At 46.7% G+C, this 14,710-nt stretch overlaps 1 protein-coding gene across 2 annotated transcripts; it reads right to left on the minus strand.

The window, feature by feature from the left end:
• Positions 1–570: 570 nt before the first annotated feature.
• On the minus strand, positions 571–11,337 carry BET1L (Bet1 golgi vesicular membrane trafficking protein like). Of its 2 annotated transcripts, XR_013221592.1 has the most exons (5): positions 11,186–11,337; positions 6,572–6,663; positions 5,006–5,062; positions 1,613–3,340; positions 571–1,185 (listed from the first exon to the last, which is right to left on the minus strand). XR_013221592.1 is itself a non-coding variant. In XM_077287923.1 (4 exons), the coding sequence occupies exons 1-4, from the start codon at positions 9,271–9,273 to the stop codon at positions 3,173–3,175; spliced, it is 423 nt and encodes a 140-aa protein (XP_077144038.1). In that variant the 5' UTR covers positions 9,274–9,279; the 3' UTR covers positions 2,846–3,172. The 2 variants fall into 2 exon arrangements, 1 of the variants encoding a protein (XP_077144038.1); XM_077287923.1 differs by lacking the exons at positions 571–1,185; positions 11,186–11,337 and adding an exon at positions 9,168–9,279 and having other exon boundaries at positions 2,846–3,340.
• Between the last annotated feature and the right edge of the window lie 3,373 nt (positions 11,338–14,710).

Genomic DNA, 14,710 nt, shown 5'->3' on the forward strand with positions numbered 1-14,710 from the left:
CCTGTATGGGGGGGCTATTCTCTTATATCTCAGGTCAGTTAAAAGACGTATTGGCTGTCATTAAGGGGTTAAAGGGTCGATAATGGCTTGTAAAATTGCAATTCCAATAGATGGCACTAGATATCCTGACCTCTTCCTCTCTAAAAAAGCGATTTACATATTTAAATTCCAATTGGAGCATTGCATGGGCTATAAGTCTCCTTACACGAGCTTGGCACTCTACACAAGGAAAAATGTTTCCCCTTAGATACCCTGTTTGTGACCTCTCAATCAGCCAAACCAGATCTCTTGCTCTGCACTGATGAGGTACAAACACACTGAAACATGTCTGCAAATGGAGAATGTGGTTTGGCTTCCTATTCTAAGTCATGTGGCAATTCTTGTTAAAGGGGCGATATAGATTTTAGCATTGCGGCTCTAATAGATTGCACTAGAGTTCTAGTCCTCTTCCTCTCTGAAAAAGCTATTTGCATATACGCTATAAATCATAGGTTCATTCTTCAATGTTTGACTCTTGGAAAGTCCCTGTAAGAACCTTTCCGTAATAATAACCAGCCCGAGGCACGGAAGTGGTTACAAGAAAATGTATAATCTGTGCACAGTAACAGTGTAGGTTCATGGTAACAATAAGTAACTTGTGGCATAATTTACAAACAGCACATAGAACTAATATAACCGGAATATACAATCTTTGTTATCAGGAAAGATGAAGTCATTGGTAATATTGTGAATATACAAAAATATATGTACGGATTTTATTCAGTTAAAAGATTTCTACAATTTCTTTCTGAAAGTAACATGGATCGAAAAAAGGCCCAAACCTTCAGGCTATCTTCTCGCAGGTTAAACACAATATGTCCTTAACCAATATAGAACAAATGGTACTTCCGACAAATATAGTAAACAACCACAAGATGGCAGCACAATGCCTGACACCCAGAAAGAAGCCAACCATGAATAGATAAAAATGAAAGTTTATTCCAAGAAAAAACAAAATAATACAGAATGAGAACATGCATAAAAAACTACAGAATTAACTCAGGATAGTACCCCATGGGAGGTTGAAGGAAGTACACCCGCTAATGGCCACAGTTAAAGTGCATAATAAAACAGGACTCCCAAGACTACTACAGATAGTACACAGGAATATAAAGTGCAAAAAGCATCCCCCATGAATCTGTGTACCTATTATGCAGAGTCGCCCTAATGGATCCTGTAATCCTACCTAAACCTATAAAACTGACCACCGGCATAAAGAAAAAAAGGTGAGGTATGGAAACGAGGTTACCTTAGTGGATTAAGACGGGTGTGTATACTTCCCACAGCACTTCCCAGCGCCCCAACACGCGTTTCGCCCTTGCTTCTTCCGGGGGCGTCCCCGGAAGAAGCAAGGGCGAAACGCGTGTTGGGGCGCTGGGAAGTGCTGTGGGAAGTATACACACCCGTCTTAATCCACTAAGGTAACCTCGTTTCCATACCTCACCTTTTTTTCTTTATGCCGGTGGTCAGTTTTATAGGTTTAGGTAGGATTACAGGATCCATTAGGGCGACTCTGCATAATAGGTACACAGATTCATGGGGGATGCTTTTTGCACTTTATATTCCTGTGTACTATCTGTAGTAGTCTTGGGAGTCCTGTTTTATTATGCACTTTAACTGTGGCCATTAGCGGGTGTACTTCCTTCAACCTCCCATGGGGTACTATCCTGAGTTAATTCTGTAGTTTTTTATGCATGTTCTCATTCTGTATTATTTTGTTTTTTCTTGGAATAAACTTTCATTTTTATCTATTCATGGTTGGCTTCTTTCTGGGTGTCAGGCATTGTGCTGCCATCTTGTGGTTGTTTACTATCTTCTCGCAGGACATATCCACAACGGAATTTCATTGCTGCCGATTTCTACTATGAAGCCCTGGTTAACTTACGCTATGGATTGTGTCAGTAGTATGTGGATGAGATTTCATTAAATGCTTCTACAGTAACAGGTGGCTAATTTTCTGCGTTGGACATCATGTCCAGAAGAACAGAATCTTGGGCCCCTGGCAGATCATTTCTTTTAAGAGACTGCTCTCCTGTATAGTTATTATCAGAAGAATTAGATCTAAGAACATTGGGGAAAGGGACACATCCAATTACATACTTAATTAAAAAAAAGGTAGGGGAGAACAGATCCCTTAAGTGTAATCACTAATTGGCCTTTTCAGAGTTTCTGGTGGCTCCACCTGTGAAATATGGGCACTCAGCTCTCATCATTGGTATAGTCTTGTGTGGCTATACCTTCAGTATCTCTTACCAGCCATGTCAATGAATAGCCATGCCTGTAACAAGGATGGGCCAAGTCCATCACATCCACTCTCACACCATGTGCAGAATTATTACACTAGGGAGTATTTTGATCATAACATTTTTATGAAGATGCATAAACTTGAATGTTTATTGGATGAAGCAGATCGGGTGATGTTCTTCTCCATTGGTGTAATGATGGAGGGAGAGGAGGCCTAATGATATCAACACCCTTTATCAAGGTGGGACGAATTATTAGGCAGCTTGGTTTTTTGGCCTATATTGCCTGAAGAAGAGAATTAACTGACTCTGTAAGACGTGTTGTAACCATTTTTGACTATACAGAGGATGCAGCACTATTGAAATTGCTAAGATATTGGGGCGTAATCACACAACCATCAAAAACGTTCCTGTAAATAGACAATAGCAGAAATGGTCTTCTCTGTATGACTTGTACTACTCTTCTATACTACCGCTATTGAAGATTGGTGATAACTATGAACTTTCCACCATAAAGTGTGGTTTCTAAATGCCAAAGATGCCGACAATAGAGGAACTCATAGTAGAATAACAGGAAGCTCTTTATCAGGAATGTTATACATTGTATATTTAAGTAGACATTGTCAGGATTTGGGTGAAAACTATTTATACGTAAGGAGTTATCATCAATATAACACGACGGTGGTTCCTATTGATCTGCCAGGAGATCGCTTTACTCATTAAAAAGAGAAACACAAAGGTTAGTCGACAGTCCTCGCTGCTGAAGCGTTTCATTTAAAGTGCCAAGACCCTCTTCAGCTTTTACATCAAGCCAAAAGCCCCTCTCTGCCTGTGGGTCACAGGGTGTCTGTCCAAAACCAACGTCTTTTATAGTCAAGGGTCGTCGGCCATCACGTGCTGGCCCGCACTACAAGATAATACAGGATGAAGAAGAGTCCCACCAGCCCGGCCGACACATAGCACAGGAGCTTGCGATTATCCCGTCCAGATCGAGCCATTCCTGTGAAGCGTTTTACGCTGCCGCTCAGAAGGCCGGTCACACTCATAAAGTCAGAGTCCTCGGGGTAAGAGGGAAAACAGAACCGTAATGTACAAGGGTAATAATTGGCATATTATACACCAGATACACAGGCTGCGGCTTTAAAAAGGTACTGCCAGCTGGGGAAGATAATAGGGATAGGAATATCCCTTTAATTTTTTACTTTTTCCAAAACACTTCATTTTTTAGGGAGTGTGTGTATATACACGTACGCATTTCTGCACACCTCGCTCATATGAATAAAACAATAGCAGAAATGTCTACAACAAACCTGCTAGGTGTGAATATGCCCTTATGGTGCATATTAGTGTGTATATACTGCATATTAGTGTTTCATTTATGTTAATTCAGTATTTTGAAAAATTCAGAAATAAAAAAAAAGCAATACTGCTGTCATAGATTGTACATGATGTTATCAGGACACCTAACATATCAATCTGATTTAGTATCTCTGGATGTATGTCCAATAAACATTATGGCCCCTGATTAATCAGTCTTTGCACCTTCTTTCTGGGGTAAAAGCGGTTCTAAGAGAAGAGTCAGACGGCCATATAGCTCTCATGAGGAATGCAACGTAATGCTGGGACTGGCCGTCGGCTCACCCAACCAACCATTGAAGTACAAGCTGCCCCGCTCGGGTCAGGAGAGCCGCCGGCCAGTCCGAGCATTGCGATCCTCACCCGGGTTATACAGCCGTCTGACTCTTCACCAATAGTGACTAGAATGTTAGTGCCTTAGTCATCATTTCATTTGGGCTTATTTAATGTTTAAGTTTGTTTCCTCTTTTTTTTTTTATTGTCTTGAGGAAATCACGTAAAGGCAAAACAAAGTGAACTTAAAAAAACAAAAGTACAAATTAAATAATGAATAAGGTACAAACAACAAACATCAAAGTCGCTATTAAAACTATTTTTACTCTGGAAGAAAGTGTAAAGACAGTGACAAATCAGGGGCCGTAATGTTTACTAAATGAATGTCCTGAGATACTAAATCATATAGGCATAGGTGGTGCCCCGATAACGTGTACAATTTATGACGGCGCTATCGCTTTTTCATTTCTGCATTTTCTAAAATACTAAATATAAATGAGATTGTAAACTTCTGTGCAGCCTGAGCTGCGCAGATACAGAGGTGTCCATCTAGGACTAGCATAACCCATGACAGGCTGTAATTCACATGACTACCACTGGGTGGCCACACAGAGGCAGCACAGACATTTTCCAGCAGCAAATCACAAAATCAGGATTTTTTTTTTTAGCAGGTCATCCCCTGCCAGGGGTCTCAGAGATTTAGTCCCCTTGTGTGCTGCTATGGAATGCAGTATACAAGGAGTTAAGTGGCAGTTATTAGAGATTTCTCCGATCTCTGCGGTGTGGCTGGACTGTATTCCCAGGATCCTGCAGGTACAGCGGTGCCATCTCTAGATTTGCACCAACTCTAATCCACTAGGACCATTGTGTTCAGGATTCAGCAGAAAATTTTAAAAAAATGCAATTATTTCAGAATGAACAGTACCATATCGGGCCAAGGTATTACAATCAGCCCCTTTAACATGAATTGGGGTGGGATGCAATACCAGACACAGTCCATGGACAAGCGTGGTGTTTTAGGGGGGTAAAGTAGACCCTTTATTTTTATCATGTGCAGCCAGGTTCACTTGATCAGCTAGATAGTGGAGCCTCACCATGCCATCCAGGTAATTGTTATGGTCGTCTGCTTCTCGGTCAATGTCCAGTGCAAGCTGCAGAAGAAACACAAGTCCGTTATCACAGATGGTATAAAAGCTGTAACTAATGGCATTAAGATCACAAATCAGGAACTGCTCCACAGCACTACACAAAAAGGGTGTGCATGAGGTCCCTTCATCCAGAAACAGCACCACTCTTATTCACAGCCCGTGTCTGGTATTGCAGCACAGCCTCTTACACTCAAATGGGTCTGGGATCTAACCCGGCCTATAGAGAAGGGCGGTGACGCTCCTGGAACAGGCCCGACCTATAGAGAAGGGCGGTGACGCTCCTGGAAAAGGCCCTGCCTATAGAGAAGGGCGGTGACGCTCCTGGAGAAGGCCCGGCCTATAGAGAAGGGCGGTGACGCTCCTGGAAAAAGCCCGGCCTATAGAGAAGGGTGGTGACACTCATGGAAAAGGCCCGGCCTATAGAGTAGGGTGGTGACACTCATGGAAAAGGCCCGGCCTATAGAGAAGGGTGGTGATGCTCATGGAAAAGGCCCGGCCTATAGAGTAGGGTGGTGACGCTCCGGGAAAAGGCCCGGCCTATAGAGAAGGGTGGTGACGCTCCTGGAAAAGGCCCGGTCTATAGAGAAGGGTGGTGAAGCTCCTGGAAAAAAGCTTTTATTGTTTCACAAGACACCTTGAATAGGCTTTGGTTAAAGAAGTCCAGAAAAAAAAAAAACATTATATACCCGCACTGCCGCTTTCTGCGATCACCTATCAGCGTGCCTTACGCTGCTATGCCAGTACCCATACCACCTACTCCATACACAGGCACTTCGGGTGCATAACCGAAAAAGTGCTTGAAATCCAGAGACAAAGAAAAAAATGGTTTGCACTCACAGGATGACAGCTGTTTCGCGCACGCAGGGCTTCCACAGATCCCGATCTGTGGAAGCGCTGCGTGCGCGAAACAGCTGTTATCCTGTGGTCAACATGATCTCCTTGTCCATTTCGCATATGTCCTAATAAAGTCTTATCTATTTTATCGGGCTTGGTTAGTGCAAACCATTTTTTTCTTTTTCTTTGGTTAAAGAAGCCCTCCTCCCAAAGGTTTTACCCTCTTAATACATTGCAGTCATCACATTATGTAGCACTGTGTACTTACAATTGCTCATTTTCCCATTCATGTATGAGTCATGAGTCACTGCAAAAGTCCCTGACAGGAGGAGGAGGAGGGAGAAGCTGGGTCAGGAGGCTAAAGAGGGGAATGATAAATGTAGGGACGAATGACCTCGTTTCTACATAAAGCAAAGAAAAATTACCTGGGTAGAAAGGGAAAATAAGCAATTGTAAGAACACAGTGCTACATAACATGATGGTTGCACATTAGGAGGATAAAAAGGTTGATGGGAGGAGGACGGCTTCTTTAATTCACTTTCTTACTTCCTATGGGATTGGTAAGGAGGGAGCAGCTGCCAGGCAAAAGAGGTAGCAAAATAATTAAAAATATAAAAAATGTAATCTCTGCCCCCAAAAACCTGGCGACGCTGCATGTGTCGCATTCAATGCGCTCACCGATTTCAGCCGAGTCACTTTGGATGAGAGATTTTCTGAAAGACGTTTATTCTCTGCATCGAGCATCTCATCCACTGCGCCTGTGTTGGAACCTGCGGACAAAGACAGAGAATGAGAGTTGCAGTACCTCCACAGGATTCGGCTAGCCGTGCACTTTGGCCATTTCTCGGCTAATTCTCACACTCTAGTATCTCTCATCTCTATCTGCCAATGATTTTGGCTTTTAAAGAGGGGTTTCCAATGTCTGGGTAAAGTCTGTATAAATAGGCATGGAGCAAGGTAGGACACGTCAGATTCTCCTCCCTAGATAGGAGGTCTCAGCCAACAGAACCCCTTCTTACACAAGGAGGCGCCTTGTGATGTCTTTTACAGTGTATGTCTGCCAGAAGCCCTGGGCAAGCTGCCAGCACGTGCATGAAATGATCCAAAGGCCACTACAGAAGAGACCAGCGTGCCCCCTGCTCACCAGGAATGGCCGCTCTGCCCGTACGTAGGTCGCACTCTTACATGGCAGTCTAGCACCTGGCCAGGGTGGGACATACAGCGGCACTTATTCATCTGTATGATATATGGGGGGCTGCTTAAGGGCACTCTCCACAAAGAACAACTGTTCAAACCATGGTGCTCGGTGCTTCACGGCAGAGCCAATCGTTTCAGTCCATCTTTCCACCTGCTTGGTTTCCATCCATCTCTGCCTCTATGAAGCCAGAGCTGTCAATCATAAAGGGTAGTATGGCAACAGATGGAAAACAAGCAAGTGAGGGGGTGAATTTAAATGTTTAGCAGCGCCAAGGAAGCGAGTGCCAATACTGGGTGTTACACCGCCCCTTTAAGACTGACTTGCACATTAGATTATTGTTGGACAAATGATGGTTCAGCCACAGACATCTCTGTCGTCTCTCCAATACACAAGTGCTCATTCCCCCGAGCACTCCTGCGTTCTCCATGAGTCATCTCTGCCGTCTCTCCAACACACAAGTGCTCATTCCCCCGAGCGCTCCTGCATTCTCCATGAGTCATCTCTGCCATCTCTCCAATACACAAGTGCACATTCCCCCGAGCGCTCCTGCGTTCTCCATGAGTCATCTCTGCCGTCTCTCCAATACACAAGTGCACATTCCCCCGAGCACTCCTGCATTCTCCATGAGTCATCTCTGCCGTCTCTCCAATACACAAGTGCACATTCCCCGAGCGCTCCTGCGTTCTCCGTGAGTCATCTCTGCCGTCTCTCCAATACACAAGTGCACATTCCCCGAGCGCTCCTGCGTTCTCCATGAGTGATCTCTGCCGTCTCTCCAACACACAAGTGCTCATTCCCCCGAGCGCTCCTGCATTCTCCATGAGTCATCTCTGCCATCTCTCCAATACACAAGTGCACATTCCCCCGAGCGCTCCTGCATTCTCCATGAGTCATCTCTGCCGTCTCTCCAATACACAAGTGCACATTCCCCGAGCGCTCCTGCGTTCTCCGTGAGTCATCTCTGCCGTCTCTCCAATACACAAGTGCACATTCCCCGAGCGCTCCTGCGTTCTCCGTGAGTCATCTCTGCCATCTCTCCAATACACAAGTGCACATTCCCCGAGCGCTCCTGCGTTCTCCGTGAGTCATCTCTGCCATCTCTCCAATACACAAGTGCACATTCCCCGAGCGCTCCTGCGTTCTCCATGAGTCATCTCTGCCGTCTCTCCAATACACAAGTGCTCATTCCCCCAGTGCTCCTCCGTTCTCCGTGAGTCATCTCTGCCATCTCTCCAATACACAGGTGCACATTCCCCGAGCGCTCCTGCGTTCTCCGTGAGTCATCTCTGCCATCTCTCCAATACACAAGTGCACATTCCCCGAGCGCTCCTGCGTTCTCCATGAGTCATCTCTGCCATCTCTCCAATACACAAGTGCACATTCCCCCGAGCGCTCCTGCGTTCTCCGTGAGTCATCTCTGCCATCTCTCCAATACAAAAGTGCACATTCCCCGAGCGCTCCTGCGTTCTCCACGAGTCATCTCTCCAATACACAAGCACACATTCCCCCGAGCGCTCCTGCGTTCTCCACGAGTCATCTCTCCAATACACAAGTGCTCATTCCCCGAGCGCTCCTGCGTTCTCCATGAGTCAACTCTGCCGTCTCTCCAATACACAAGTGCACATTCCCCCGAGCGCTCCTCCGTTCTCCGTGAGTCATCTCTGCCTTCTCTCCAATACACAAGTGCACATTCCCCCGAGCGCTCCTGCATTCTCCATGAGTCATCTCTGCCATCTCTCCAGTACACAAGTGCTCATTCCCCCGAGCGTTCCTGCGTTCTCCGTGAGTCATCTCTGCCATCTCTCCAATACACAAGTGCACATTCCCCGAGCGCTGCTGCGTTCTCCATGAGTCATCTCTCCAATACACAAGTGCACATTCCCCGAGCGCTCCTGCGTTCTCCGTGAGTCTTCTCTGCAGTCTCCAATACACAAGTGCTCATTCCCCCGAGCGCTCCTGCGTTTTCCATGAGTCATCTCTGCCATCTCTCCAATACACAAGTGCTCATTCCCCGAGCGCTCCTGCGTTCTCCGTGAGTCATCTCTGCCATCTCTCCAGTACACAAGTGCTCATTACCTCGAGCACTCCTGCGTTCTCCATGAGTCATCTCTGCCGTCCCTCCAATACACAAGTGCACATTCCCCTGAGCGCTCCTGCGTTCTCCGTGAGTCATCTCTGCCATCTATCCAATACACAAGTGCACATTCCTCCGAGCGCTCCTGCGTTCTCCGTGAGCCATCTCTGCCGTCTCTCCAATACACAAGTGCACATTCCCCCGAGCGCTCCTGCGTTCTCCATGAGTCATGTCTGCCGTCTCTCCAATACACAAGTGCACATTCCCCGAGCGCTCCTGCATTCTCCATGAGTCATCTCTGCCATCTCTCCAATACACAAGTGCTCATTCCCCCGAGCACTCCTGCATTCTCCATGAGTCATCTCTGCCGTCTCTCCAATACACAAGTGCACATTCCCTCGAGCACTCCTGCGTTCTCCTTAAGTCATCTCTGCCGTCTCTCCAATACACAAGTGCACATTTCCCGGAGCACTCCTGCGTTCTCCGTGAGTCATCTCTGCCGTCTCTCCAGTACACAAGTGCTCATTCCCTCGAGCGCTCCTGCGTTCTCCATGAGTCATCTCTGCCGTCTCTCCAATACACAAGTGCACATTCCCCGAGCGCTCCTGCGTTCTCCGTGAGTCATCTCTGCCATCTCTCCAATACACAAGTGCACATTCCCCTGAGTGCTCCTGCGTTCTCCATGAGTCATCTCTGCCGTCTCTCCAGTACACAAGTGTTCAATCCCTCGAGCGCTCCTGCGTTCTCCGTGAGTCATCTCTGCCGTCTCTCCAGTACACAAGTGTTCAATCCCTCGAGCGCTCCTGCGTTCTCCATGAGTCATCTCTCCAATACACAAGTGCACATTCCCTGAGCGCTCCTGCGTTCTCCATGAGTCATCTCTCCAATACACAAGTGCACATTTCCCCGAGCTCTCCTGTGTTCTCCGTGAGTCATCTCTGCCGTCTCTCCAGTACACAAGTGTTCAATCCCTCGAGCGCTCCTGCGTTCTCCGTGAGTCATCTCTCCAGTACACAAGTGCACATTCCCCCCGAGTGCTCCTGCGTTCTCCGTGAGTCATCTCTCCAATACACAAGTGCACATTTCCCCGAGCGCTCCTGCGTTTTCCGTGAGTCATCACTGCCGTCTCTCCAGTACACAAGTGCACATTCCCCTGAGCGCTCCTGCGTTCTCCGTGAGTCATCACTGCTGGCGTGTTATCTCCGGCAGTCTGAAATTGAACATGTCTCATTAACACCTCCCCAACAACCAGCCGGCTGCCCCACATTACATACCAGATTTTTAACCAAGCCGGTCAATATAGTTGTTAGTCTAACATGTATTTAAAGGGATCCTGTCATGTTGAAGATGGTATCTGAGCTGCAGGCCGGATGCTATAGAGCAGGAGACGCTGATCAGACTGACATTTGTGGGAAACAGGTCAGTACAACTTGATTCGTATTCATCAAAATCACCAGTGATTGTATACATGAGTCCTGTGGGCGGAGCTACCAGTGTGCGTATACATGAGTCCAGTGGGCGGAGATAGTCAGTGACTGACAGTCTTCCCTGTATGATGGCGTATGCACATAGCTGTCAGTCGCTGGTAGGACCGCCCACTGGACTCATACATACAAACAATGGGGCTGTGGTGAGGTAGATGCTGGGACATGCCCCACAGACCTGCAGCTCCCCCTGCTGGCGGGGACACAGTAGTCCCATGTGTGGTGAGGGTGGCAGCTAGTCGCCAGCTGTGGGGGGCCGCAGCGCTGCCAGCCATCACAGGTCCCCGGATCTCACAGGAGGAGTCTGACCCTGCCAGTGACCGGGCAGCAGAGGCACAGCCAGACTCCGGGGATGGGCCAGGGCGTAATGACAGGAGCCAACCTTATAGACTGCCCCAAAGCTGGGACAGATCAGAGAAGGATGAGACATGGACTTCCCCCCGAAGCCGTAACAAGCCACGACACCGTCACAATCCCATAGTAATCCCACACAGAGCGGCGTCCCCGCCAGCCCGGGGCGCACACAGCGCGGATACCTCGGCCCCAGTCCGCCATCTTTGTTTCCTTCCGCTCAGCCTCAGTGAGCTGGCAGGATCCTCGACGTCACCCTGCCCGCCTCCTCCACTGACGTCACTGGCCCTCCTCCTCACTGACGTCACTGGCCCTCCTCCTCACTGACGTCACTGGCCCTCCTCCTCACTGACGTCACTGGCCCGCCTTCTTACTGACTCGCCTCATTACTGACGTCACGCATAAAGGTGGAGACATGTAGACACCAAAGTGAGAGCCGCGCCATGTATGCAAATCGCCGTGTCCTGTTGCTTGTGCTGAGTGTCAGTGACGCAGGCAGGCACAGGGTGTATACACAAGGAAGAAAAGCACGCCACTAGAGAGAATGCACACCTCTGCTAAATACTACGTATAACAAAGGTCAACTTTACTAGACAAAGCACATCAAATCAATTAAAAAGCAAAAACATCAAAACACCCAACCCCCCTGCACATATTCATGTGGCACCCTAATGCATAAATAATGTGTAAATACAAAATACATTCATAATACATATGGCAACAATGATGATAATACAAAGCTACCTCCACAAAAGCCCCTGGACAATCTAATAATGGAGATGAGGGAAGGAAAGGGGGTAACTGTGCCAAATTCTGCAATAGTTACACGGGAGACAAGAAAGCCCAAACTGCAGCAATGTGCTAATGCTATAAAGAGCCCCAAACCATGGCCAAATCTATGGCAGCCATGTCAAGACAAAGGGACTGCAAAAACGGATGTAATCAGCATGCATAAGAATAAAGCTCTAAAGCAAGGTAGTGAAGGCTGCCTAGAAAAATAGCGCCATAGATAGATGTCTCTGCCCATAGAATCAAATGCGCAGCGCCAAAAGAATCAGCGCTGCGTATCTGAAGGAGTGAATTAATGAGAAGGGCGCATGCACATACCGAGGCGGAGTGAAGTAGAGCGCTATAATAGATAGTTGAGAACAATATAGGTAAGAGGGGAACAAGTATGAGGATAAAGCAAGAATATTAAAATATGAAACCATAGAACAATTATGTATATAAGGAGAATAATTATACAGACTATAAATAAGCCAAAAAATACACAATAATTATATAAATATATACTGAACAATGAAATGCTAATACTTAGGGAATAGTAATGAAAACATGACTAACAATAACAATAGATAATCCAGATTCCATATCAATTATTGTACTCATAAACCTTTAACCCCACACAAAGTTAATAGAATCCTGCACAAAAATCATATATTTAGGTATAACAATGTCCTAATTAGACTGGAAGCTGAGGCATACAATCGTTCAGCTGGAACAATCAAAATAGTCACTTCCTCAAGATCCAATGTCTTCCCAGCCATTAATATCATGGTCCACCCTGGTAGTCAGCTGAATGATCAAAAATGGTCCATCCAGCCAAGTGGTCCATCCATGAAGTTCATCCATCCAGGTGGTCCAAACATGAAGATCCAGAATCTTTGCAGGTACCATGCACCACCACCCAAAAGGTCCAAACTCCTACACGCATCAATACAGAAAGGGCCAAGGAACATATGCTTCTTAAATCCGGATAAAAAAGGACCACCAATGGCCTCCATGTCCATGTACCCGAACACCACAGTAATCCAGAAAGCGTGATAACAAGTCCCGAGAAATAAGCAATGTATCGAATCTAAGGGGAACATAAAAGGGAATAAAGGCATAAATGCAATAGGCAGGTTAACCCACGAAGCCTGTGAATAAGAGATCCTCATTTAGACCATCCGGTGCTGAGGAATGTAACAAAAATATCCAGTGTGCTTCAGTTTGTAAAAGGTTTTTTGTAAGTGGGCCACATCTGTCTGAACCTTTGATATGTTCAAGACCCACAAACATGGTGTTCAGACACCTACCTCCATGATGGGCCAGGTAATGGGATGCAACCGAGGTCAAAGTCTTGCCTTTGCGGGAATCCACCTGAGCCGTATTAATCGTAGAAAAGTGCCTTTGAATACGGCGACGTAGTTCTTGGGACGTTTGACCTACATAAAGAAGTGGACATGGACATACAATAGCATAAATTACATTGGTCATCTTACAGTTGATGTAAGCCTTTAGTCTATGTACCACTGAATCCGTGGGATTGCAAAAGTTATCTCGGACAGGGTGCATATATTGACAAATGTTGCAATCCCCACAGGGAAAGGAACCTTTCAAAAAGACCCCCCGATTAAGTCTAACAACAGGTCTAGAGTAGTGGCTCCTAGTAAGAATGTCCCTCAAATTCGGTGCCCTCCTGGCCGTAATAAGTGGAGACTCACTGACAATTTTCGATGTTTGCAGGTCCGTAGTGAGAACACCCCAATGTTTTTGAAGGATCTGTCTCACCTGGGGCCAGTGTGTGTTATAGCCTGTCACGAACCGAACATGATTGTCAGGCACCCTTTCCTTAGGCTCCAATAACGATCCTTGTGAATGAAGACACGCTCTCTGGTAGGCCTTAGAGATGCACTTGTGAGGATACATCCTTTCCTTAAATCTAGAGGTGAGATCACCAGCCTCTCTGCGGAAGTCTTCATCAAGTGTACAGTTCCTCCTGGCCCGAAGGAATTGACCAACAGGTACACCAGTCCTGGTGTGTATAGGATGAAAGCTGCGAAATTCCAGTAAATTATTGGTGGCAGTGGGATTACGATACAGGCTGGTGGACAATTGGCCATCCTGGTTGACAACGTTGAGGTCCAGGAAACTCACTGAGGAGGATGAAGATGAAAAAGTCAAGAAAATGTTGAAGATATTATTATTCAGTGAATCAATAAATTCTCTGACTTCATCTAGGGGTCCTGACCAAACAAAAAAGATGTCATCAATGAATCCTTCGGGCCAGGAGGAACTGTACACTTGATGAAGACTTCCGCAGAGAGGCTGGTGATCTCACCTCTCACCCCTGACATGGCCCCCAAACTGCGAACTGTACACATGCTCACCCTCCAGGACAGCCATATAGATGTTCGCATAAGTAGGGGCCACATTGGACCCCATGGCTGTCCCGTGGCGCTGCAGATAGAACTCATCCCCAAAGAGGAACACTGAAAAGACGTGCAGTATGTGCAGCAGTATAATCTGGATGAGCGTACCAGTATACCCCCGGTTGTGGACTTAGAATAAAAGAGCGCTCTGGTGATCTTTTTTGGACATGCGCATCAATGATCAGCTGCGTTAATATGGACGTCCTCTGACATGCGCATTGAAGCTATGGAATTCCGGGACTCTGGCATGCGCACTGAACCTCTGGATATTGTGATGTCATCGACTTGCGTGTTGAAGAATTGGGCGGACTCCAACCTGGGACATGCGCGGTTGTACATATAATTTGGACTTGCGCAATGACGAGCGCTGGGCTGTACGACCTATGGTGTTTGTCTATTATGGGGATGGGCACTGCAATATTGGACTTGGATAGGAGTGGGCGGGTTTTGTCCTGGGACATGCGCGGTTGGAGAAGGATCAGGGAGCCTGTGCAGTGATGAGCGCTGCATGCTGGG

The sequence above is a fragment of the Ranitomeya variabilis genome, chromosome 2 (assembly GCF_051348905.1).
Source record: "Ranitomeya variabilis isolate aRanVar5 chromosome 2, aRanVar5.hap1, whole genome shotgun sequence".
In the NCBI taxonomy this organism is placed as follows: Eukaryota; Metazoa; Chordata; class Amphibia; order Anura; family Dendrobatidae; genus Ranitomeya; species Ranitomeya variabilis.

What these genes read in the sequence shown, in the direction of transcription:
- BET1L (XM_077287923.1), bottom strand. Translation starts at nt 9,273, where the DNA reads ATGGCAGAGATGACTCACGGAGAACGCAGGAGCGCTCAGGGGAATGTG. An exon ending in AGAACGCAGGAGTGCTCGAG is followed by an intron (nt 6,664 to 9,167) that starts GTAATGAGCACT and finishes CTTTGTCCGCAG; the next exon opens with GTTCCAACACAGGCGCAGTG. An exon ending in AAGTGACTCGGCTGAAATCG is followed by an intron (nt 5,063 to 6,571) that starts GTGAGCGCATTG and finishes TTTCTTCTGCAG; the next exon opens with CTTGCACTGGACATTGACCG.